General features: G+C 42.3%; 1 protein-coding gene and 1 long non-coding RNA gene across 2 annotated transcripts in view; one reads left to right on the top strand and one right to left on the bottom strand.

The window, feature by feature from the left end:
• Positions 1-1,960: 1,960 nt before the first annotated feature.
• On the bottom strand, positions 1,961-26,129 carry ctnnbip1 (catenin, beta interacting protein 1). The gene is made up of 4 exons (XM_005914944.2): positions 25,989-26,129; positions 15,606-15,720; positions 15,010-15,100; positions 1,961-5,289 (listed from the first exon to the last, which is right to left on the bottom strand). The coding sequence occupies exons 2-4, from the start codon at positions 15,699-15,701 to the stop codon at positions 5,231-5,233; spliced, it is 246 nt and encodes an 81-aa protein (XP_005915006.1). The 5' UTR covers positions 15,702-15,720; positions 25,989-26,129; the 3' UTR covers positions 1,961-5,230.
• Positions 26,130-26,190: 61 nt separating this feature from the next.
• Positions 26,191-26,255, top strand: part of LOC102290550 — a 29,908-nt gene continuing 29,843 nt past the window's right edge. Inside the window, exon 1 of the long non-coding RNA XR_001336995.2 lies at positions 26,191-26,246. This is a non-coding gene — a long non-coding RNA (uncharacterized LOC102290550). The remainder of the gene's footprint in view (positions 26,247-26,255) is intronic.

Below are 26,255 nucleotides of genomic sequence, written 5' to 3'. Positions count from 1 at the left end.
GTCCTGGTGATCACTTCTCAGCTACAGCCGGCATTCACTAGCCAGTCAGTCACATCTCTTCTTTAAGCCTTAAGTTTAAATTGGTGGTTTATACTTTCTCCTACCCTGGCCTTATTGATATGAAGGGGTAAATTAGCTTTAGAGAACAGGTTTTTGTCCCAGGCTAAAAACATGTATTTTAAGCTGCAAAATTTGGCATTTTAACATGTTTGTCTATGCAGGTTTTCTTGATGTTGGATCGAGGATTAAGTGGCAACTCAAGGAAATCCATTCTGGCTTCATGTTTTGTTTGCCTGTAGATGGGTTCTGAATCCGGCACTATCACTGTGATGTATGTGGGAAACAGTTACCTGCTTGTTTTGGAGACAATTTAGAAAAACTAAGCCAACAAACAAGTGCCAAACACTACAGGCTGCCTCCAAAAGTGAGTCACTCCCCTTACACCCCAATGTTAAAATGCTAAACTTTAAGGAGTCGTACACTCGAAGCAGTAAGCAGTGACCATGGAAACTCAGTGACATTCAGCAACGACAAGGGAAATAACTGGCAAAGCAAACTGGGCGGGTCAAACTTTTCTGAAATTTGAGGTGAGCAATTGAAACGACTGCCAATGAGGGTGAAGAATATCGCTGACACATGAGCGGGTACAAAACACATTCGACGGTTGCTTAAGGGAATGCAACGAGAGCCTGATCAGCTCTGGTCGGCTGGTGACCAACTGTTAGCTGCAAAGTCACGTGTGATGAGTGTGTTGCTTGCTGTGTGAATGCCACTTAAAAACAAAACTACAGCCTGGAACAAAAAAGCAAAACGATGGTGTTTTTTGTGATATTCAGCTCTAATCCTACATCTCTATGTTGCACCTGTTTATAGATGCAGCTTGTTCATGGTTCCCTCACAGTAGATTAAAAGTAGGACACTCCCTCCTTGCAACTAGGAAGAATAAGGGGTTGCAAAGTTTTCCCACATTTGACGACAGAGTGCAAATACTTGCACTACCTAACTGGTTGCATTCTCAGCCTCTGGGCAACCAGTTGCCTTTCGATCACAAAGTGATTGCATGTGTGACCTAGAGAAAGGCAACATGGTTGCTGTCCGAACTGAACTGGCTGCCATCGCTCACACACAGATTTATGAAGATTTGCAAGTAATTGCTGTCAAGTTTATAAACGCAGCCAGGTTTCCAACAAGTTGCAGTCAATCTGAGTCAGTCTGCACCACATCTCTTTGACTCAACTGGTTGTACTCTAGACTACATACCTATATATAAACAGCTGCAAATAAATTGCCATCCTGTAGCACCTATGTCACTATTTGTGGAGGAATTTCTGTTTAATGTGAATTTCTGAGTATAGAGCCTGTGATTTATCACAGTTAATTGCTATAAAATCACAAACAGACTGCATGTAATTGTCAGCCTGTACCGATTCAATTGCAAACTGCTAGCAGGCATGTTTCAGTCTCAATGACATTTCAAAGGAACCATTTCGAATGCAGCAGATTGTGAGTTCATTGTACATGGATGCAATAACTGTTGGTTGTGTTGTGGTCTCCAACCACTCTTGTCCCTAGTGTATCTGTAGCATAAACAAAGATAAAAATAAAACCTTGACACTTCAAAATTGTAGAGTACAAAACCAGTGGGAGATGTCACAGTAGATATGTCCATTGCTGCAGCTCAAGCTCACAAGCTAAAGCTCCCGCAGTTTTGAGATCAGTGTCTTAAAATTCAGATTTGATCAAATGTGGCCCCTTGGTTTGGTCTACAAACTACATTTTTCACTTATCAACAGGAACAAAAGGTTAATTCTCTTTCTAAGGCAGATAAGCTGAACACAAACAGCTGTGATTTTGCCCTTATTATGACTCCAGAATGCTTTTGTTCCCTGGATCTGGCCTCACCTCAAAGTTTCTTTGAGTTTGATCGACTTTAACGGGAAGAAACGAGAGGAAGACGTTCTCACCGTTTAAAAGTTCTTTAATTGTTCAGTTGGTATAGGATTTGGAAGCATTGAGTCAAGACATGGTCAGCAGCCATACAAAACGAAACCAACTAATTAACATCGACTTGAGAGGGGGAAAAACAAAACAAAACAAAGGCAACACACATACATTAAAAAAGAAGACAATTTAGCCATCGTCAGGTGATCACAGTAAAAAGACGCACAGTCCTAGTCTCAACTCAACAGCATGCTGAAAGTTCAATGATTCGCACAAACTGACATTCACTCACAACTCGAATAAAAGGCTGCAGAACAACCCTGATAGGCAAAAAAGTACAGTAAGACACCTCAGAGAGAACAAAACAAAGAAAACAAAACAATGCATAGACAACAAAAAAAAAAAGTTTCAAAATAAAAGTCAACCTAAAGACAAATTTCTTGTGTTGGCCTTTTACATTGCGATGATTGAGGACATTCAAATAGAAGTTATTGCCAACAGGATATAACACTTGGATAACACTTACCCATAAAAAAGAGATCATGTTTTTAGTTGTTGTTGGTTTTTCTTTCTCCAGAAACATTTTTAAAAGAGCTAGTAGCTTCCACAAACATCAAGAATGTACAAACAATGGTCATTGTGGCAAGGCTTTGAAGATCCTCGGCTGAATGAACATTAAAAGCCACGAGGCAGACATGCTCGGCGTCGAAACATTACAGTTATTTTAAGTTATACAAGTTAACAAACTGTACTTAAACACATTTAATACTGAGCAGTTCACTAGAAAATAAAAGCATGTCCGGTGTTATCCGCTTAGCTATTCCAGTCGTGTCAATTAACAAGATTTATTTATTTTTTTTAAAACACTGACAGGATAAAAACGTGTTTACAAAGTTTTTTTTGTTCTCAAATCCACTGAACCAAACAGACTCTCTGTGCTAAATATCAAAATGTATTTTTTTTGCAAATATCCCACTGATAATAGTGCAATAGATACAGTACAGTCAGAAACATACTCCCGAGGATTTAGAAACGCACCGCTTTGCGTTACCTTTCTGAAAGTCAGCCGAAGCAAAAGGAAGCGGAAAGGTTTTTAAATTCTCCGAGTATCGCACGCACTCCTCGTGTTTGGCGCCATGTCTTTAGTTACAGGTAGTTAAAAATTAGAGTTTGTGACTTTAGTGTGAGCAAAGAGCCACTGATGGTTGATGACGTTACAGAGCGACTCGTGGTTCTCCCACCTTTAATGGTGTGTTTGAAGAGCCGGTTGTCGACTCGGTAAGCAATAAATTACAACTACAGCCTGTTTCCTTCCTAACTCTCAATTTCATCTTACAACTTAAAAAATAAAGAAATAAAAAAGTCACTTAATTCATGTTTCCTATTTCCCAACTATCTGTACAATTAAAAAAAAAAAAGTTTTACATGTCACGTCTGGGGTGAACGTGCACACTTGTGTTTCATGATTGATGTGATTACGTCTGGTAGTGTTTTTAACTCTTCACTCTCTCTTTTACAGCCTGCGGGTCGAAAACTAAGCGGCAGAAAGAACAAGCGGGGCCTCATTTATAAACCGATCCATGGATTTCACAAAGAAATAAAAGAAAAAGAGAAACGTGTCGATTTTCATTTACATAGACCCCGCTGGTCATGCCGTGAGCCTGCTAACCCATGTAGTCAAAGATGAATGATTAATGACGGGCCTGCTGTGAGTGTTACTACACACATCAATCAGCTGATCGTACTAGTATTCATGCAAGCCACACGGAAAATTCCGGAGATCTCAAGTCATACTTGTTTTTGAAAACATTCTGGGTTAACCTGATGAAGGAGAGCAGAGGTGGGTTAGATATCACTGTGGCTTACTTCTTTTAGCTGATGACATTTCCGTGTGGAGTATTAAGGGGCGAATTTAAAAATCCGCACCTCCAAATCTGGCGTGGTTGTCTGGCAGAAAAGGATGGGGTGCCAACTCTGGGATGGAAATGAGTTGATATGTCTAGTGGAAGAGTTTCCAAAGGAAGGGAAGAAGGTAGCGGGAGATTAACACACGGGCTGGCGTGGTCTACACTGAATCTATGTTCCCAACTTCATGCACAGTTTTGGGTCATGAATGAGCCCACAGATACAAGCGGCTAAAACGAGCTTCCTGAGAAAGACGAGCAGAGTAACAAATAGTCTGAGGAGCTCAATCGCCCGGGAGGAGTTCACAGTAACCCTGCTATCACCTCCATCTAAAACTAGCTAGCTGAGGTGGTCCAGAGCACTTGGTTTCCTATAGGTGAGATGTTACGGGCATGTCCAGCTAGGAGAGATAACATCATCTCCGCTGGTTCGGCAAAGCCTCAGTGTCCCTGTAGGAGAGTTGGAGGCAGCTGCTATGGGGGAGGGAGGTTTGAGCATCTAAGCACAGAGTGCCTTCCCTTTGAGCTGTACGTGGATAAGTGGCAGAAAAATTCAAGGATGGATGGATGTTTACCAAATTACACGGAAACTCCACTAATGGGAATGTTTACGTCTCCGCAGAACTACAAAATAATATATGTCTTTTTTTGTCCTGTTGATGGGGTTCAACGTATTTTACTGTATTTCCAGAATGCAGGGTCGAGTTAACATCTGTATCTGTAGGGGAGAGCATTTTGCATTTTTCATGTTTATAAATGAGGCCCCTGGTGGAAAGCAAACAAAAGCCTTTATAACACAACAGCTAAACCAAAAACAACTTCAGCCCAGCGGGGTAAGCAGAAATAATCAAAATCTCTCCTCTAACACTCATCAATCATCGCTCTCGCTGCTTGACCAAAACTATAATTCTCTTTGCTTCGGTCAGCCCGCTGGTCAATTCTACCAGCGACAGCAGATACAACATGTAACACTGCTAAAAAAAAGAAAAAAAAGAAGTCCCAATACAAACAGAACGATACACATCCAAACCCTCCTAAAAAAAACAAAAAACCCAATGATAATCATCCACACGATCTGAGTGTTTTCACTGACTGCCTTGGTGCCAAAGCTTCAGCCCGCAGTGACCCACACTTGAGTGCATCTCAGGTAATGGTGCGCCGACTTGTACGAGGAGGAGTCGAGGGGTGGAAAAGGCCGGGTGGAGGGTGAGGCATCCCCCGCCCCGTCTCTTCCTGTCCTCTTCTGTCCCTCTCAGGCATCCTCCCTTCACCTCCTCTCCTGAGCTCAGCAGGGGTCGTGTTTGTGGAGATTAAAGGTGGTGTGGATCACGTGCAGGGAGGGATTGGGGGTGAGGTGGGTGGGACGAGGGGCGCGGGAGCCAGGGTCACTGTCGTCGATCCTCCGTCTCTGACCGTGAGAACGCCATCACCACATCCTCTGCACCTGAGAATCAACGTGAGACACAAATACAGACTTTTAATGTGACATGCTTTTTATCTAACACCAGCATCGATCGATAAAGTACGATAGAAAGGATAAAAAAGAAATAAAAACACTACTCGGGCTACTTGTGCGCTTACATTTGACTTATGCCGTGTCTCTACTGTTGCACTGTAACGCTGCTGCTGCTGCTGGGCCCTTGTGGCAATAGATACACACTTTGAATGAGGTAGTATGTCATCAGTGACAACAGCACATTGGAAAAGGATGGAAAATGCCCTTCATTTTGTTTGCACTAATAAATGCTGCCGCCTGCACAAGCTGCAAGCATCGATAAAAAGCTATTTAGTGTTTCTTTTTCAGACTGTCAGAAATATCATAATCGTAAATTTCCTTTATTCCGGGACATCGTTTTGAGGCTATATTTCCCACCTCTAGTAGCCACCCGGACAGGACATGATGGAAAACCAAAAAAGGTAAGGATTTTATTATCAACTGGGAAGGAAACTTTACTTCCAGCTTCAGAAGATAAGTTGTTAAAAGAAACCATTTACTTTTCTGACTAACAGGAAACGTGTTGTTGCCTTTTCTTAGAGTCGGTCTAAATATTGGACTAGGCACAGAAGCAGTAAGTGCAAACACAACCATACAGAAATACTAAGGAACTTTTGCGCCAGTCATGAAAGATTTGAGAAGAGGCCTCGGGCAGAGACTTATGAAAGTTACCCGATGCATTTACAAAAAAGTCAAGTCTGCGAAACATTTGTTGGACTGCATGCACAAAAAACAAGGCCGCTCTCTGCCGTGAGGGATCAAATTGCATTCTTCTAGCTACATGCATCTATCCCGGTCAGTCTTCCACATGTTTTGTGCTATCGGAAAACCCAAAACACGTTTGAGTTCAAAGTGTGAAGCCAGACAAGTTTTCCACAGGTCCTAGGATCCCGTCGGTATCCTGTAAATCCTGTCAGCTGTGACTATAAAGCCGAAGGGGAATACCCTGCCGTGAAAATCCTTTTGGTGCATGCAGGTAATTTTGTGTATCGCCATATATGTATCACCTACTGTGGGAACCCACCCTCCTCAATCTGAAATCACAGCACTCTGACTGGAGATACTGCAACACCCTGAGTGGCTCACTGACCTCCTGCATCCTGCTCTGCAATGATAACACTTAAATCTGAGGCTTCAGCACCAGTCAGTGTCCTCTGCTGTAGTACAAGAGTGTCTGCCAGTAAACTGTGTGAGAATCCAGCAGATTTCCAATTCGTGGAAAAAACTATCAGTGTTTACCATTTCCTTTATTCTTTCTGTGCTCGTTTCATTTTGCCACCTTAATGAGGACCAACCGATAATTACAGCCTCATTTGTGTTGAGTCAACTAATGAATCCTGCCAGCTACACAAAAAGGACTTTCTCAGCTGGCTTCTGCTTAACAAGAAATCATTCATTAGTCTGCTGCCAACTGTGATTTGTCAAGTGATTTGGACACACACCCACCGAGTGTGTTTTTTTACTCTCATAAGTGGATATACATTTTCCACTTCTGTTCACATAACATTAAATAAAATATACAAAGGTAATTCAGTGCCTCATATATTCAGCTGTTCTCTCATATTAAGCACTCCGGCATTCAGAGTTTAAACAAAGAAGAAAATATCTACTTGTCAAAAAGGAAGTACTCTCCCTCTTTTAATTTTAAGGTTTTACATACAGGACAACACAACTTCTTCACATCATTGCTTCAGTTCATTGATGTGTGTTTGCATTCATTCATGCACAGCTCTCTTAAGGTCCCCCCCCCCACAGCATTTCAATCAGGCTGAGGTCAGGACTTTGACTGCAAGATGTTAATTCTTTTCTTTTTCAGTTATTCTTACAGATGTTTTGCTTTGCTCGATTCATTGTCCTGCTGCATGAGGCAGTGTGGGCTTCAGCTGTCAGACAGCCTCACATTTGACTCTAAATACTTATACAGGCTGCAAAACAAGCGCAAATCATCATCCCCACCACTGCGGTGACAGTTGGTTTGACTTGTTTGTGCTGAAACGATGCGGGCAAATGGTTTTCTGCAAATGTGTTACTGTGTGTTATAACCAAACGTCTCCACTTTGGTCTTGCATCTCTGAAGGTTATTGTTCTCAATGTGCAACTTTGCAAACCCAAGAGAAGCGGTTTTCTCCTGACAAAGCTTCCAGACAAGCTATATTTACATTTAACATGCTAACTCAGGCCTGCAGAAGCTGAGATGAAACTTTATTTATTTTGTTGTTTTGTTTTTCTGACCTTGGGGTGAATTTGCTGGGATGCACACTGGCAATGATTGTTTGGCAATGGCCTCCTAACCCTCCCCAGATTGTTGGACCAGCAACTATTGCTTCTCTAAGATCACGACTGATGCTAACACACACCTGAATGCTGCAGAAACAGCAAACTTCCAAACCCTCTGCTACATCTCGAGGTGCAGATAGCTGCTTATTATTATTAGATTTTGTGTTTTTTAAGACGCTGTCTTTTCTTTGTCACATGACTATCAAGTACTTTTGCACCACTGCATAACTGTTGCTGGATAGGATGTCAATGGGCATTTCCTCCACCAGCTCTTCAAGTCAGAGTGATGCCGGAGAGGCTGATTTGCACCCATGTGATAATACAGTGGCTTAGCTAAATCACAACGAGTGACTGGGGGTCATGTGTCCTCCCTTATGCAAGCTCTAAGCAGGCAGCACCCTCATCTAAGCTAAATAGAGTATTTCAAGTCTACTGTTGCGTGTTACATGTGAAAAAGCCTAGCGGAAGATAATGTCCCAACCTGATTCATTTGAGGATGACGTGGGAGACCCCATTAATGTCTCCCAAAACCTTAAATTAAAAAAAAACTACCTCAACGATGAGAGGAGAAAAACGATAGCAAGGTGCAATAGTCTACATCCACAGTACGCATGAGCATGTAATGACATAAAAACCATCTAATAAGCAACATCTAAGAAATCTCATTAACACCGAGCTCCACACCTTTTCAAATGGTTAAGAAGAATCTCTATCAGCACCTCGTGTGTGCCTGCTATAAAAAGCCTTTCTTCTCTTCAGCCCTGAAGTGCGTGTTAGATTTAATTATTATGGAGATATGAAAGTAGGCCAGGGACTGTGAGCCTTCACATGTATTTGGCACAAAGGGCGGACCCTCCTCATCAGACGGCACAGACCCTCCAAAAAAACAAACAAACAGAATTTTGTTTTAATTTGCTATCGCTCTGGGAAAATAATTTGCATCTTTCTATAGCGCATTCAGGTCATCCTGGAGCTTGATGAGATCAAGATTTTTTTGAGGGGGGCGGAGGGTTAATGTGATCTTTCAAGCTCCCCCTCCCATGGCTTACCCAAAAGAGACTACCGTACAAGAAAGAAAAAAACAGTATCAGAAACATGGTGCTTGACTTCAGCTCATAACACAAACCTCATCTGCTCTGAGACACCACGTGGGGATAAATGGTGCTTGAAAAAGAGACAATTATGTAATACCACACAATAGGAGAGTCGACCTGAATTACACCTCTGCTGAATAGCACGGATCATGTTTTGGTGCAGCAGCGTGTAATAACAGCCATTCATCAGAATAAACGCCTGCCTGAATTATTTTGTGTGATGGGAGTTCGTTATTGTGTAGCGGGCGGTTCACGCTCTGAGCAACTTGGGCAGAATAAAGCAGCCGATAGTTTCTCCAAATACTTCCACAGATGGATGGAAGGGCTTTATCTGAGCACTTTGCCCTGACACACACACACACACACACACACACACACACACACACACACACACACACACACACACACACACACACACACACACACACACTAGCCAACAAAATGGAAACGTCAGGTCCCTCAACACTGTTGCCTAGCGACAGATAAAAATCACGACTGCATCACTCCCGTTGCGGCCTATGAGCAAAAAGCTTTCGGTCTGTTTCGTTGCAGCTCTGCGTCCAGTCCCCTTTCTCCTTCCTGCTCCCCCACCCACCTCACACTGGCTCCTTCCTCGCCACACGAGAGCGGCACAACACCGGATGGTGGATTATATGAATACAGCGACAGTAAATGTGCTCAGCCCAACAAAAGAAACAAAATAAGAACATTAATGCGTTCACATGAACATATTCATAAGCAAGCAGCCTTTCTTCGCTTCTCTGAGACTACAAATCAAAATGTGGTTGCCTGGGATTAACTGCAAAACACACAGGCCTGCAGAAAAACCTCAGAGGACAAGAAAACTGTGAATTAACCCAAAAAGAAGTTTGTTTGATGTCAAAGGCGCCAAGCTGCACTCCCGAGGGTGTCTCCAGCCTCTACATGATGACTCTAGTGTAGCAGCGAGGAAGCACCAGCAACACTTCAGGTCACAATCTGTGCAGGGTCAGGCCAGGGGATAAAGGCGTGGGACACCCATCATCCCCCCAAACTCAACAACAGCAGGGGCGAGTTAAGAAGCGTGACACACAGCGGGGAAGTGTGTGTGGTCCAGCTCAAAATATTTACCAAACACAGTGGGTCTGTCAGCTCAGAGCCCTGCACTTCTTCCTGCTTAGTAATTATTACAACAACATAATTTTAAACGGTCATTTTAAACAAGATAATAAATCTCAACAACTTTGTGGTTTAAAAATAAAAAAGACTATTTTAATGCTATCCTTTATAAACAAGGCTGTACAGATAGATTTGATCTGTTTGTAACAACATTTGTTTTTAGAGAAAAGAACTAAAAATCAGTTTTGGTTAAGGAGATCATAAAGCAGTTCTTTCAGACATACTCTAACACACCTACTGGCAGATTTGGAATAGCGATATAAGGAGAAACTGAGGCAGACGTGGTACTTAATAAATCTGAGTGCTGGGCAGCAGACTCATGCTGCAGTGAGGAATCGGATAAAGCCAGGATCAATACGGCTATGGCCAAGCCAAGAAGCCAAACAAAGCGGGGGGAGGGGGTTTGCTCAGTGCTCTGACCTGGTCTGAATATATTGATCAAACATGGCTGCGGTGAATGAATGGATGAGACAGACAGAAAGAGACCCGAACATCACAGCCAGGCTGTGCAATTAGCACCCCAGCCTGGCCCTTTCATGACACCTGCTCCACTCCTACCAGTGTAGCACGTCACAACACCACCGAGGCCCAGAAGGGAAGGTCAGCTTTCCTGGGACATCTGAGGTTGCCATGGCAACCCCACTCCTCCTCCACCTCTATTGTTGAGGCCATGCAGCATCCTTCTGGGAGGAATAAACTTCCCTCGTCAAATCAGAAAGGATAACAAGCCCCGAGACTGCTGCCTTTATGAGCGTTTTGACAAACCGTATTGTTTAAAGTGACATGACGCCAATTACAGAAAGCTGTGGATAAAAGAGCTAAAGAGGAGGAATAAAAAGCCCTATTACAAAGACAACCACTGTATTACTGCGCGTCAACTAGTGTGTCAACGAGGTCTCTGCATCATAACGTGTTAATTCGCTTTAAATAGACACAGTTATTGTTCAGTATTAGTCAAAAAGTGGCAATTAACACTCAAAGGGAGTGCCAAAAAACACAATTTCAGGATTTCTCACTTCAATGCCAAACATGGTAACAGCATTTAAGCACAGCTTATTATCCTTCTATGCAGATTAAAAAAAACAACTTCATTAAGGCGTTACAGAAAAAAAGCTGTGTGGAAAAAAACCCCGTCTCAGCTACGGAGCCTTCGGCAGAGAATTCCTCTTTGGCCTGATTAAAATCGCAAAACAAAATTCTGTATTTGCATGTATGGTAATCAGCCAATTATAACTATCTGAAATGCAAATCCAGTGACCCCTACTCTTACAAGAAATATGAGTGGCAGAAAGCTGATTTTCTATTGTTTTTTGTTTGGTTGTTTTTTCCCCACAAGGAAGAACCAGTAAAAAAAAAATCTGGTAGTTGAGCAGAGTCTGAGAAAATGAGTCTCATGTGAGCTACATTCCCACTCAGTCCACTCGACATGATGAAGACTGAACACTTCTCTGCTGCACATCATTTTTGCACCAGAACGTGCTAAGCAGACGGCAACCCTGATGTTATCCATCAGTCACATCAGCAGAGCTACACCTTAGGAGATGTCTTGCAGACAACCTAACCTTGATTTCGAATAACATCAGAGGACATTTTCACTACTCCACTGTGCACGCAGCGCCCTCTAAGCACCCCACCACCTGATCAATGACGCCATGTGTGACACTATCGCTCCATGCTGACACCCCTTGAGGGTGCTGGTATCAGAGCATCCTGCGTCAGCATGGTCAAACTACGCTGCGTTTCACATAATCACAAACCAGTCCCAGTTTAGAAAGTGTACCAGTATTGATGACCGTGTCACCCGTTCGCGACGCTGAGAACATGGGCAGACCAATTTTTCCCCAGACAGAAAAACTCAATAAGGAGATTGAAAAATGAGGCCTATAATTCAACATGATCATGATGCTGGTATTAATAAAACGTTATCAATATCAACCCCTTAAGTACTACGAAGCGAATAATAATTAAAGCTGTAGCTTCAGCATCTGCTGCAGAGATTAACCAGAAGTTTATGGAGATGCAACTGCCAGCTTGACCCACCCTCACTTATGGCAACATTTTAGTAACAGTGTTGACATCCTTGCCAATCTCATTTAGCAACCAAAGAAAACCCCAAACAACTGAAGATAACTCGCTGGTACAGACAGTTCTGCTGGTTCATCCGGCGGGATGGTACAGGTCTCCTGTCATTATAATGAAGTGTGAGCAGTGCAAACTAGATAGAGTACAGCATGAGTCAAACCTCTCGGTACAGGTGTTGAGAATTTGTCTAGCAGCAGAAATACACATTCAAATACTTTCTAGTGCAAACGCCCTTTCCTCAAAGTGTATGAATAAAATTAGCATAATTACCTATGTTTATCAGCTTGCTGTGTGACTCACTACCAGGCAACAAATATACTTCCTTTCATCTTTTTTTACTCCCCAATTACCAAGTGTAAATGAGATCAAATACTGGACTTTCTCTTCACACCAATTGAAAAGATCCCATGTGTGCTGATCCCTACAAACCGCTGTCCTTCAGCACAGCGCTCAATATTTAAAACAGATTAACTCTCAGCAATCTGCACGTTGCTTAATCACAATACCTCAGACATAGTGCAGACCACAAATTATCCACTGGCACACCGAGGAAGTGGCACGCCGCCAAATGACACTAAACGTGTTCGTTTCTGTGATGTATAATGCAGACTTGGAGCGCCATATTCCTCCATAATTGATGAGACTCTTCCTAGCTTTATTGACAAAGCAAAGACTTTGCATGGAGTGAGAGGCGGCGAGCACAGCAGCATAAACTGACAGCTAGACTGCAGTTAAAAAAAGAAAAATGTACATCATAAATTAATGACTTCAAACCAGTACTGATCTCCCATTCGGGTGCTGTAGTTTGAAATATATGACACGATCATACGTCCTGTCTGCTGCAGTTCTTTATATTCTGCTGCCTGATGAAGGAACGCAGTCTAATAATGAAATACACATCATCAGTGATGCAATGACCCATATTAAAAATTCAATGTCGCGTCCCACACTGCACAGTGAGGGCGCGATTAACAAAATGTCAGTGTACTTCGGCGGCACGGCGCGGCACAGCACGTCGTACCTTTTACCCGCACCTTACTCAACACCTTATATAATCACAGCCTAATCCCTTCGACGCAGAAAATGTGATGTTTCTAAATTCAAACATGATTGTTTCCCCACAGAGCAAGGACGCAGACAAGGACACCTAACACTTCCCTCTGGGTGAAGCATCAAAGCCAATTTTCCAAGCTGGAAGCTCCCCTGGGGAACCCAATATCATAAAGGGCAAAGCAAGACCGGAGCCCCAGCAGGTTCACCACAGGAGGACAGCGGGACTCCGAGCTCGCAGATGTGTTTTTGGACTGAGCTAAAGTCTACTCACAAATAAATAAATAAAATAACAATGCTGCTGCTTTTTTAGGTAACTGCAGTGCCTTTTCACATATACCATTTTGTTAAATATAGCGCCCTCAGGTGGATTAAGCTCAGGAGCACCACAGACAGGTTTAGAAAGCTCAACAGCATCCTCTGCTGTCTTGACAAGGCATGACCAGCATTTGTAAGGTTACATCTGTAATGAAGAGTGATTTACAGAGCAAACATCAAAATATTATCCATTAAGTAAAGCAGAGGAGAAACTAGTGATGTGCTTGAGCTGAGGATGAGTCAGTTGTTTCCAGCCAGTCATGCTGTTTGTGGCGTGAGTAATCTCGCAGCGCTGGTGGGCTGCTGAGTCGCCCTCCTGTGCACAGTCAGCGAACCAGTTCGGCCTGCTGGGGTGCAGACTGTAAAGGATGATGTGTGTGGAGGGATTTTCCCCTTGTTTTTGGTCGGGCATTTTTTCCTCTAAGGGTGGTGTCTGTGGGCTAATGTTTTATAAATGTTTAGCAATAGCATGCTGCCATAAACACCTTTGATTTGTACATATTTACAAAAAACTATGAAAATTAGAACTATACTGATATGCAAAATAGGAGTACAACAGGGTTTTTGAGCCTTTGGGGGTTGAATATGAGGCTGGTACCTCATCTCTATGAATTTCGCTGCCATTTGATAAACAAAGATAGTTAAAAATTTGTCTTTTTACAATAACAGTGATTTTCTTTTCACCCTGGATAACACTTACTGGGGCGTGCCAAAACCATCTTTCTGCAGTCCTATGAAAAACTAAGCACACCACATGGTTCAGTAGCTTGTAGAACCACCTTTAGCATCATTAACTTAAGTCATTATTTTCTGTATGACTTCAACAGTCTCTCACATCATTGTGGAGGGATTTTGGCCCACTCTTCTTTACACAGTTCCTCCAGTTCATTGAAGTTTGCCAGAGTTCATTCATGTACCGCTCTCCTAAGGCCCTGGCACTACTTTTCAATGTGGGTGAAGTCTGGACTTCGTCTGGGTCATTGCAACACATTGTCCCGTTGAATGACTCGGTGGGGGCCAAGCTTCAGCTGTCAGGGATATGGCCTCGCATTTGACTCTAGAGTACCAACATCTGCACTTTGGTCTCATCTGTCCAAAGGACATTGTTCCTGAAGTCCTGTGGTTTCTTCAGATGCAGTGTTGCAAGCCTACACCATGCTGCCCAGCTCTTTTTAGAGAGAAGAGGCCTTCTGCTGGCAACCCTTCTAGCCATAATTGTTTAGTGTTATTCTAATTGTATTGCCATGAACATCAACATTTAGCATGCTAACCGAGACCTGCGGAGTCTGATGTGTAGCTCTTGGATATTTTGCAATTTCTCTCTGTATTGCACAGTCTGACCTTGGGGTGAATTTAGTGAGACATTCTTCCAGGGAAGAGTGTGGCAGTGTGTTAAACACCTAATGCTCCAGACCTAAATTAATGCCAACTGACAAACAGATCTGATTTTATAATCAATTAATAAAGTGCTTTTGTTTATCAGCACCTAGTGGCTACTTGCCCTGTTAATTTCTATGGAAGCAGTAAGGGCGTAGTTCATTTTTCACAGAACAGCATGAAGTGCTGAGAAAACTTTTTCACATGAATGTATTTTGCAACTACATGAACAAATATTTCCTAATAAAAAAATGCTTCAGCTAAAATGACTGCACCGTTAAACTGTGTGTGTGTGTGTGTGTCACAGCCTTACCCTGGTCTATGTTGTGCTGCGGTAGCTGGCTCATCTGACTGTGGACCACACCTGCGTAATTTCGGAGAAAAGCCTCTTCACTCGGCGTAAGCTGAAGAGGAGTGAACAAAGTCACTTTAAAAATCACAAAAAAGTAAAAACAAATTGAAATACTGACCTCAAAGACTAAGTCAAATACTTCTGTTCAACATGCTGATTAATGAAACATAGCAATTCTCTCAGAAACAGCTATGAGGAGCAATTTAGATCCAAAATATTTTGATTTTTAACATTAATTATTTCAAAGAAATTGATTTGTTTTTCTTCTCTCTGCTCCTTTAGCACACATTGCTTGAACAAACAAAATGTGTGCCAAATAAACCGAGTCATTGAGGACTATCTTCTGTTGTTGTTTCACTCTAACAACATCATTATTAGGTGATGACCTGTGCAAACTGCATAGATCAGTTGAAGGTTTGGCTAGGGAATGGATTTCAGGTTGTTATAATGTGTGTCTTTGCCAACTAAAGCAATAACCACAGTGTGCATGAGCTGTGCGTGCCTAAATCTGAAACTTCAAATGGCAAAGTTTTGCGGTAATCAATGTGTCTCCTTACATTTGATCCCATTTTCTTGAGCATGAGCAGGACCCGCACTTTCTGTTGGATGTACATGTCTTCAGGAGACTTTCCCGGGGCCTCCTCGCGGTTCATCCCCCCTGCTCCTGTGGCTCTGGACACACAAACACATCAGCATTACACAAGATCTGTGAAAATCAGTTACACAAACACAGTATTGATATGAGACAACTGGGTTGTTTCAGTGACACAGTGTGACAAGAGCCAAGCTTAAAGAGTGATTAGGCAATAAAGATTAGACCATTTCAACGAGTATCTTCAGCAGTTGTGTTATTCTGCATATTCAACCTGACCAAACTAAAGACACAAATTGACTGATCTACTGGAATTTCCCCACTTGATCCTCTCTCTCGAGTTTACAGAAAATGGTCAGTGAAAGAGAAAATATCCAGTTAGTGGCAGTTCTCTGGGCCTTTTTGATATCAGGGTTTTGAGGAGAATGGCCAGACTGCTTCAAACTAACAGGAAGACGACAGTAACTCAAACAACCACTTTTCAAAAGCTAAGGTCAAGGTATGTCGAAGGGCATCTTTGTTAGTGTAACACTTCCAATCTTGAAGCAGGTGAGAATAAACAGCAGCAGAAGACCACACCCGGTGCCACTCTTGTGAGCTAAAACAAGAAACTGAAGCTTCATTTCACCAAAATTGGACAACAGAAGGTTGGAAAAATGCTGCCTGATCTGATGAACCTCAATTTCTGCTGCAACATCTGGAAGGTAGAGTCATAACCTGTCACAAACAACACAAAAGTATGGATCCATCCTGCTTTCCAGGCGGGTGGTGCTGTAATGGTGCGGAGAATATTTTTGTGCCACACCTTGGCCTTCATTGTACTTATTGCATTGGTCGGTCTGGTTGGGTATGATTTATGTAAATTTCATCAGCATTGTCCATCAGGATCTTTCTACTGAGCATTTAGATTAAAATTTAGATAAAAATGTACCAAATGTATATCCACAACAGGCCGCAGATTTTAAAGTATAACAGGAAGGACTACTGGGCAAACATATGTTCAGATGTCCGTGTCGAAACAGAATATAATCAAGGCTCTTAGGCTCAACAGCCTACCTGAGTTTTGTTCATGACAATGTCCAACCCTTAATGACCACAGTTTACAAAGCTTAAATCATTTCAAACTAGTTTTTTTGAACGTGACAGTGAGTTCACTGTACTCAAATGGCCTCCAGAGTCACCGTCACTGTGTCATCATATCAACATGAACCAAAAATCTTTGAGGAAACTTTCCAGCACCTTGTTTGCTTTGCCACAAAAAAATAAGGCAGTTCTGATATATAGATATATCGGACAGCCACACCCACAGTCTTCCAGTACTTCCAGACTACTTCATATAGTTAAAGTGCAGGTTTGGCTCTTTGCAGCATCATTAATATTGCACGGCAGTTTTTACACAGAGCTCGCCCCTGCCTGTTTCCATCTCTTATTCTCCATCTAACTAATGACCTATTTTCACTGTCAGTCTGCAGAGATGCGAAAAACAGGCAAAGGGGGGAAAAAAGAAGGTGATAAAAGGAGCTGCCAAATCCAATGTGTGTGACAGGAAAAGGTTCTGCTGTGATATGACACACACACACGCCAAGGTCGGCTGCTGTCACATTAGATCTCTTTTATGCCGCACCAACCAGACAAGCATACAGCACGTCTTCATATCAACCCTGAATTTAACCGCAAAGGCTAAACACACAAGAGAAACAATTCACACAAAAGAGCAAAATAAATCATTAAAAAGGATAAATTATGTGAGGAAAAAAAGATTTAATAGAGAGAAAATATCAGCATGCATGGCAGGATTTGTTCTTCTGAGAATATTTCATAAGAGCCACAGTGACTATGATAGCACTTGCAATTTATTTTGGCCTCTTATCTATACAAAGGACCACTAATGCATGTTGACAGGCTGTTTGATGTAGGGTTATATTTAATTGAGGAGCTGGCTTGCTGTTCCCCCTTTCCAGAGCCCTGGGGAAAGAGGATGAATGGGGTACCGTAGGCCACTGGCTAGCGTTTGCCACTGTGAGCATGTGGATTCATCCAGATCAGAGCAGCTGGAGACCATGCTTCTGGCACTTTGTAATTATAGCAATCTTTGGTGACTGTTTACTGCAAGTAGCTAGTACTTGACGTCTCCTTGTCAGCTAAAGGAAGTAGCAGGACGCTGAACGAGGAGCAGATAAATACATTAGTTATTCCCTTCAACCTGAGCATCAGCTGTAGCTTAATTGGAGAGCTGCTCCAGAAGACTCAAAGCAAGAAAGACATGAAAAGACTGAGACGAGCTTGCCAGCATCAGTTCAGTTGCTCAGTAAACCTTCAGGGGATTGGCGGTGATCTTGTGTGAATTTATTTGGATGGGGGTAGTGATGGAGGGAGGATGTTGGTAGAGGGTGCCGGGGAGGTGTCAGTGTCTTTAGATCAGCAGCAGTGACACGTTTGATCACTTCTCCGAGCACCTAACCTCAGACAAACGCAAGAGCTAAGACTCCCGGAAAGAGACCTACCAGCATGTAGACGAGCAGCATGAAGAATGAATGAAACTCAGGAGCTCCGATCTGCCTGCACACTGGGAATATGACAGTCATTGAATATGACTAGAAAAAGAGTAGAGGATGAGGAGAGCGTCTGAAGTGAAACATTAGACTAATTGCCAAAAAGTGTTGTCTTGAGATCTATGAAGGCTGAAATGATGATGGAACAAAGACCCATCAGTTGTCTGTCATATTTTGAGATGTGACAATGTAACCATTTTCCCCCTCCTGCTGCTGGACCGACATATTCAAAATTCACCATCTGTATAAATAGGCCTACTGCTTTCATGACTGAGGCATTTCAGATCCTCTGATGTTTCCTTTTGAAGTTTAAAAACTGTCCATATTTAGCACCATGTCTACCCGGCCTCACTACTGTTTAGAGAGTTACAATTTGTATTTTTATCAGCCTGAAATGATTTTATTTTATCTCACATTCACAGCAATATCTGCTGTAAGAAGAACAAACATGCCGCATAGTCCCATAAGGACAATTTCGACAGAAATGAGAAACAATGTGGAAAATGTAAATCAGGACGATCAGAGATATTTTTTTACATTATCATAATGTGTTTGAGAGTCACTTAAAAAAAGAATCTTCTGTGGATTTCATCCTTGCTTCTCCTGGCTGGTAGAGAGCAGAAGGATTAATTCACAGATGACTATTTTTGGCAGCAGAGCAGCTACAGAGATAAAATAAAATAATTACAGCTCTGGTACAAACTGAACCGGATTACAAAATGTACAACGCTGTAATTAACGCTGTGAAGATGCTTATAGATCGAGTAGTTTCACACATGCAATCCTACTAAACAAACTGATTTTCCAGCCACGTTGATAATTACCCAACAATAATTCACATGTACTCTGTAGATGCTCTCAGCAAAGGCTAAACTAAGCTTAAATAACAGGTGACAGTGGGAGAGCAGAAAACAGAATATGTAGTTCTATATGTATATTGTCTAATTTTAAATTGATAAACACTAAGATATCAATGCCAAATTAATGTTTTTTCCCTTTTAATTTTACTGTGTACAATGTATTTTATTTTATTTACATGTTCAAAATAAAACAGACAACCAACCAAACAATCAACCAGCGTAGAGTAAAGTCCAGTTTGAGATGATTTTCAAACCATATAACAATATGTGTCCAAACAATCATGTTTATTTCATGCAGGGTTTACTTTTACATATCTGACAAATAAAAAAGCCACATCAAACTTCAGTCAGTGACTTCATGCACAGTGCAAAACTTACATTATTGCTAAGTGAGATGTGACCACCTTATGCCTCTAACAGCATCAATCTTTGAAAGGTCCTTCGCACGAAGGTCATTACGTGTTTCCGAGAGTGCCTGCTGCAGCTTTTCTGTGGATTTAGTCTGTCTTGCCTTGCTTGTTATCTCAGAATGACTCCTTGATGCTGGGGGCTCCATGGGGGCCATGCCATCTGTTGTCGGCTCTTCTTGTTGCCAAATCTTCACGAATCTGACTACATGCTCAGGATTGCTATCACACTGCACAAATTAATTTGGGGGTCAATAAAACCCATCAATCGTGATAGATAAAAACCTGCAGGTTGTTCTACTCTGGTTTTTCAGAACATGCACAGAAAACCACTAACAATATCATCCAGGAGGCATCTGGATCAGACTTATGAACAGTAGAACTGCATTTGCCACTAATTCTGATCAATTCTTTGCCAAAAAAAAAAAAACCAGACCCAAACCTTCAAGAACCTATATTCTTCAGCGCTGCCTGTTGTAGTGCTCTTAGCTCTTCTTCTACCATAAATTTACAACCAAATATTTTAAACTTCTGACTCATCTGTCCAGAGTGTCTATCATTATTTTTTCCACATCCTGGTTTTTCTCGCATAGGCTTTGTTTCCAAGTTTCAGCAACGCCTCTTTGACCAGATTTTTCTATACTGTAAATACGTGCACCGGAGTCCGATCATCGCTAGCTGCTAGCTCACCTAAATCTTCTTATTTCGAAAGAAAGTCAACTGCTGTGATCTCAACATTAATTTTGTGATTCATGAGTAGACAACACATCTGGTGTCTACCACTAGATAACATGCCTTCAAAAGTTGATAGTTTTAATCAGCACAATAAGGCATAAGATTTAAAACAGAAAACTTCATAATGATTGTAAAAGATTCAGACATTAAAGATGTAATATTAAGAGTAAAACTGTCTCCTGCTCTGCTGAAATGCTCCGAATATAAACATGGTTAGGCATAGTGATATTTGCTGCCTACTAGGATCATGCTAGCAATATTCTGGTGTGCTCTGCTGTGTAACGTCTCAAATCCTTTCAAGGACCACAATAAGGATCCTGTCAGACTCCTTTGTATGTTCCCGAGGTTAGGTTCTAGAGGTGGGCTGGCTCAAAGCTAATCCCTCGAGGGATACTCAGCCAGCCCCAGACACATACGGCTAATATTCCAGACATAATCAAAGGGTTTCTTTTGTGCTGATCTAGCTATAATCTCCCCCCTCTCTGCCTGTGTTGTGCTTTTGTCAGTGTTGTCTTGTTGGGCTGAGCTGAGACATCAGGCTCTCTGAGCCCCTCTAGGCAGTGGAGCTAAACTAAATCATCACTGAAACTGAACTAAAGAGGCTAAAAATGAGAATGCCTGGAATTTTATCGTGTTTTTGTCTCTATTTTATGGATTTTTAAGAGTTGTTTTGTCCATGACTGACCTATAAATGGACTAAAATTTCCAGTTGTACTGAGTGTGTATCCTTACAGTGCTCATTTTAACAATTTCAGTTCAACCCTCTATAATTTATGACTTAAACCTTCAAATAACAAGGGCAGTTATGCAGCATGGCGTGGGCATACACAACAGTTAGTCGCAGTCTAAGTTCTTTGATGTCTTTGATTAATGTGGCATTGCATCTGAAATCCCAAGCTATGTGCCATTGTTCAGCCTGTCCTGTGAATTACTATTAGCATACATTTCTACGGATGCACTACTTAGTACATTCACATTACTACTTGAGAACTGGCTGGAGATATGTTACCATGGTAACCCAACCTCGTTTAAGATTAACCAAGTAAAGATTAGGAAAATTTTTAAAAGTATATTATGCCTAGCAAAGTGAAACCATATATTTAAACACTTCAAAGGAAGAGCTACTGACTTAGATCTCAGTTGCCTTAATCTCTGTCTAGCAATTTCTTTCATGTACTACTGCATTGCATTGTGGGATATTTATGCTGGTGTAATGATTGGCATACATCTGGCCCATTTATATGATGTACCTAAATGGTCATTAACAGTTAAAGTGCATTGTCCCTTTTCAATAAAATAAACAGATTTAATGGGTACTCCCCATTTACAGGTATCAGGGTGTAACATAAATGAGGTTTAGCTTAAACTGAAGATCGGCCTATACATGAACAAAAGTACTCTGATGCCCTGCCCTGATTGCACGTGGTAAGAGACTAAGTATCTCTGACTTCTGCAGTAAGTCATACTAGGGCTGTGCCACAACTTACCATCCATGACAGTACAGGCAGAAAACTGACAAAACAGTGTAATGTTACATCAATCGATAATATATTAAACATGTAAAGTGTTTATGTTATCTAGTGCACGCAACAATCAGACAAGGCCAGATCCTGTTTTTGACAGCAGGAGCTGCACGCCAGCCTCCGATGACTATTTAGTACCCACAAAACTGTTCGTGCTAAACGTGGAAACAACAAATTTGTTTCACCACTCACAGCAAAAGAAAAACACAGTCGTGTAAAATCAGGCTACGAAGGTGTGTGAAGAGATGCTAGCAGCTGCTGATGTGCAACCCAAAAGTAAACAAATGACTGAACCGAGCATCGCCGGCTAAGTGCACTCCATACAACAGGAAGAGCAAACATTGGAGGGAAATTACTGATGGGGTTGCATTGTGGAAAAGGAGGGCTTTAAGCAGCTGGTCAAACAGAGAAAAATATCAGGTAGGAAATATTTTTAATTTCAGCTTTAATATGTGACTATATTGTCCTTGCTGCCCTACTGGTGCACCATAATGCTACTGCTGGCACATTGTTTCAGCAGATTCACACTTTGAATTACGTAGTCTGTCTCATTTCAAAAGAACGATTTTGTTTGCACTAATAAATGTTGTTGCCTGCAAGCTGTAAACATCAATAAAACTGTCCTCAGGAATATCATTATGATATAACTGTTGGGCTTTATCGCCCACCTCTGAGCTCATATTTGGTTGGATTAGTAAAAGGTCTCTATGAATACTTTTTCAGATTAAAATTTAAATCAAGTTATGATAAACATGCAGGAAAATAAATCTCACGTTAAACTGTGTAGTTCAACGTGTTATGAAATATGTACTCAAATCATGCATTCCTTCAGTATTTTACACATTTTAACCTTTTTATCTACCTCGCATCAACATTCAGCTCAGGATCACCAATTAACCTAATAGACATGTCTTTGGACTGTGGGAGGAAAACCTAACAGGCACAGAGTGAACGTGCAAACTTGATTCGAGAACCAGAAACCTTCTTGCAGTGAGGCTGCAGTGCACCACTAACATTATATATACACTTTTTTAAAACATGGAGGCAATTATTGTTTCCACTAGTGTCTGCACGTAAAACAACCAGAATGACAGATCACATTGTACTGCTTTTTTCATCAGTGCGTTTTCTCCTGTTATCAGGGTGAAACATGGGACACGCGTGTCATGCTTGCCAAGATGGAAATAACAAGCAAAGGCCTTACTTTAAAATGACTACTGTCACCAATGTTTGCTAAAAGTGCAGAGTTAAAGATTGCTACCACTCCAGCAAATGGGATTATGCTTGATTCAAATGTCACTGCAGTGCCACATCTCTTAAAAGCCACTACACATACAGTAATGCCACTTTAAAAATAGAGACAGGCCTATTGCTCGCATGCTGAATATTTTGTGTTGAATTGTGATTATGTGTGTGTTGGTGCCCATTAGTGTCTCTGAGAAACATAAACTTCTCAAGACCATTTCAGGACTCTGGCCTGGCCTAACAGTGCAATGAGGGTCTGCTGCCAGGGATTACAGGATGCAATGTGATAGGTCTTCACATTTGCTGAGGGTCAAGCAGGGCGGAGGCTGCCACTGTTACTGGCTCTGCAATCAGCTGCTCACATGATGCATGACATCTGATTTACAAATCAAATTCCTCTGGCCAGCAGAACTCAACTGCACAGGGCTCTTGAGAGGTCAACAGCTTAAACTGGGGGAGGAAAAGCCGAGACTGTAAAATAACTTGAATGGAGTCACGGGCTGCTGCAACATCCCGAGCAAATGTGTGAGAAACCTAAGTAAGCTTGGTGTGGCTGCCAGCTGAGCTGCCAACAACCTGGCCTGGTTCTGCACAGCAGCTGTGCTGCTGCAGGTACACACATTTACGAACACATGCTCTTTTCTACCAATGGGTCATTGCGTGTATTAAAACTAGCCGACTGGAATTAGGACGGCACAATGTTGCCATTCAACACTGTAGTTTGGCAAATTTAGCCCAATCTTATCAGTTTTGTGAATTCTATACTAACACAACAGGGATGCAGCATGCACTGAGATGATTAAATATTAAATATCAACATAGTTTCATTTTGTGGTTTATTGAGAGTTTTCGGGCCTTGTTATGTGAAAATTTGAAATTGTCATAGCCAAAAATCCCACATAAGGAAGTCTACTTGACACCCAGAGAATTGAATCCCTATTGAACGGGCAGATCGAGGTCCCGACACAACAAGCCGAAAGGCTCCGACTTGAACTTTGTGTCTGTCTGCATGCTGCCACCTCTTCATATGTACAATGTTCCCAACAATGGTGACAGTAAATGGGGGACAATGGCCGTGAACTAGTTCGTGGAAACATGATTGATAAGTAGGTCATGTCTTGTTGTCACCATGTGAGGCATGAACTCAACCCTGCCCAAGTGTTCAAGCTTTAGCAGGCCATCTCCATGTATTCAACTATTCTTCAGCTAATTCTTTACGTCTATCCCGACTTCACTTTTTCCCTCCTAGATGGTTCAGAATTTAATTGCAAATTTACATCTGTAATGTCACGGCTTTCCTTTGAATTTTAAAAAAAAAAAAGTTTTTTGCAGAAACATTTTACATTAAAATTCACACGACTTGATTCTGCGGTTTTGTCTTCTTACGTCTAATTCGATAAAGCCACTTTTCCCACAGACTGTACCATATTACAAAATAAATAATTTTATTTATTTTTTTACGATCACAGAACTTGTCAAGCTTGTCAAGTTGAAACGGAAGCTGCTGCCCCTCGAGGGCACTGGCTGCAAGATTTTCAAAAGAACCAACGTTAAAGGCAGGGCACTAAATGAGTGCAGGGACATGAGCATATCTCTTAACTTCCAACAGTGTTTTTAAGTCCAATTCTTTAAAAAAATCTAATCTGGTGTTCACTGGGAATGAGATTGGGCGTGTAAGCCACGAGTAGACGCAAGCAGTTCTACTGTTGCGGTGTCAATCCACAAAAGTCTACTACGTGGCCTGGTTAATGCTGACAGGATGACAAGTGCTGTGCCAAACACAGAGCAAGCAGTCATGAGATAAAACAGCATTGCCTCCCAAACGCTGCTGGCAGGCAGCTGATGAGGTCCCCTCGGGGCTCGAGGAGGCTGAAGAGCAGCGAGCACGAGGAGGCCAGTGGTCCTAATCTCTCTGAGAAATCCAGACAGCTAGGAGAATGTGCAAACTAAGGCAGGCTTTACATTACTGCGGTCCGTGACTGGTATTCGTCAGGAGATTTCAAGTGTGCTTGCCAATGTGGCAGAGCCCCAACACCCACACTCATCAATGCCCTGCTCCCAATAGGGTGCCAGCTTTGCCACTCTAGGAATTGTCAGCTTTCTGACATGTAGGAGGAGGAGGTGGTGGTGGTGTAAGCAGACATGGGTAACTGACGGTGTGGCACAATGCATCCATGGGTGAGACCATCCAAAAATAGAAAAGCAGCCTTGTGGGTTATGTGAAAAGCAAACTTGAACAGAAAAAAGTGGCCAAAAAAGCTTTGGTGGAGCTTCATGTTTAAATTTTAAACTCCAAGCCCAAGCATTGCCTTTGGGTGGGTGTTTGGGGACTGGGGCAAATGTAATGTGCACCGCATGGAATTTCCAGCAGGAAACAGAAGGAGCCGTTATCTGAGACACGTTATGAACAATATTGTGAACATCGTGAGCGTGAGTGCAAGTGATTCAAACAGCTACGATATCGCAGGGTCATTTACAAGTCTTCTTAAATCTTCCCCAAATGTGAATAAAGCAACAGAAATGCCCGGAAACCCAGAGTGAAATAAAAACAGCTGTTTCTCTAAGAGGTGGGCACGCATGACCGTGGACTGGTTCCGTTGTCATGCTGCGGGACGCAGACTGTTCAAACTGTAGCAGCGCTCTCGCTAGCAAGCGGCGAGCCTCAGTCCGTTTTCGATGCGGGTCTTAAGCTATATCCTTCACGGGAAGGAAAAATGTACGGACCACACTCGTTTCTTTAAATTCCGAGTGGCTTTTGTTTTAACGTAAACACCCGCTTCATTTAGTCTCCACCAAAAAGGAAAACAACAACCAGGCGCTACACACTGGCAAAGCGGGCGATGCTAACCAAGCTAGCTCGCTAGCATGCCCCAGACAAAAGCCTGAATGAAGTTCCTATGGGTGCAAACACCATCCAGGTATCGCTGCTCCGCCAGAGGTGCAAACGCTGGGATTCGAGCACACGCATCGTTCCTAAACCCCCTGACAACGTTTCCCTCGTAAGAAAACTGGAGATTTGTGCTTACCCCTCCTGGTCCAGGTTTACTTTCTTCTGTGCTCTGTTTGAATGGTGTGTTGTTGTAGGAGGGCGTCCTGTTCCGGGGTCACATCCCTCCAGTCGGCAGAGCTACGGCGAACTGACTCAACGCAGCGACTCTCCTGCTGGCTCCCCGGTACCCCTGCCGGCCACCAGGGGCGCCACCGGCTCAGCCATCATTGCACACTCATCAGTGGAGTCTGAGCCGTGAAACGTGGTCTGGGTCCGACAGCCGGGTCACCAAAGGGTAAATTCG

This window comes from Haplochromis burtoni, unplaced genomic scaffold (assembly GCF_018398535.1).
Source record: "Haplochromis burtoni strain Fernald_Lab_line unplaced genomic scaffold, NCSU_Asbu1 Contig_9, whole genome shotgun sequence".
In the NCBI taxonomy this organism is placed as follows: Eukaryota; Metazoa; Chordata; class Actinopteri; order Cichliformes; family Cichlidae; genus Haplochromis; species Haplochromis burtoni.
The sequence above is the reverse complement of the archived record's forward strand: the minus strand, read 5'-3'. Positions and strand labels throughout refer to the sequence as shown.

Bases quoted from the DNA above. Each gene is read 5' to 3' on its own strand.
- ctnnbip1 (XM_005914944.2), bottom strand. From the start codon at position 15,701: ATGAACCGCGAGGAGGCCCCGGGAAAGTCTCCTGAAGACATGTACATC. The intron at 15,101-15,605 runs GTAAGGAGACAC...ACTCCTCTTCAG, and splicing joins TCAAGAAAATGGGATCAAAT to CTTACGCCGAGTGAAGAGGC. The intron at 5,290-15,009 runs GTAAGGCTGTGA...GTTGATTCTCAG, and splicing joins GCAGCACAACATAGACCAGG to GTGCAGAGGATGTGGTGATG.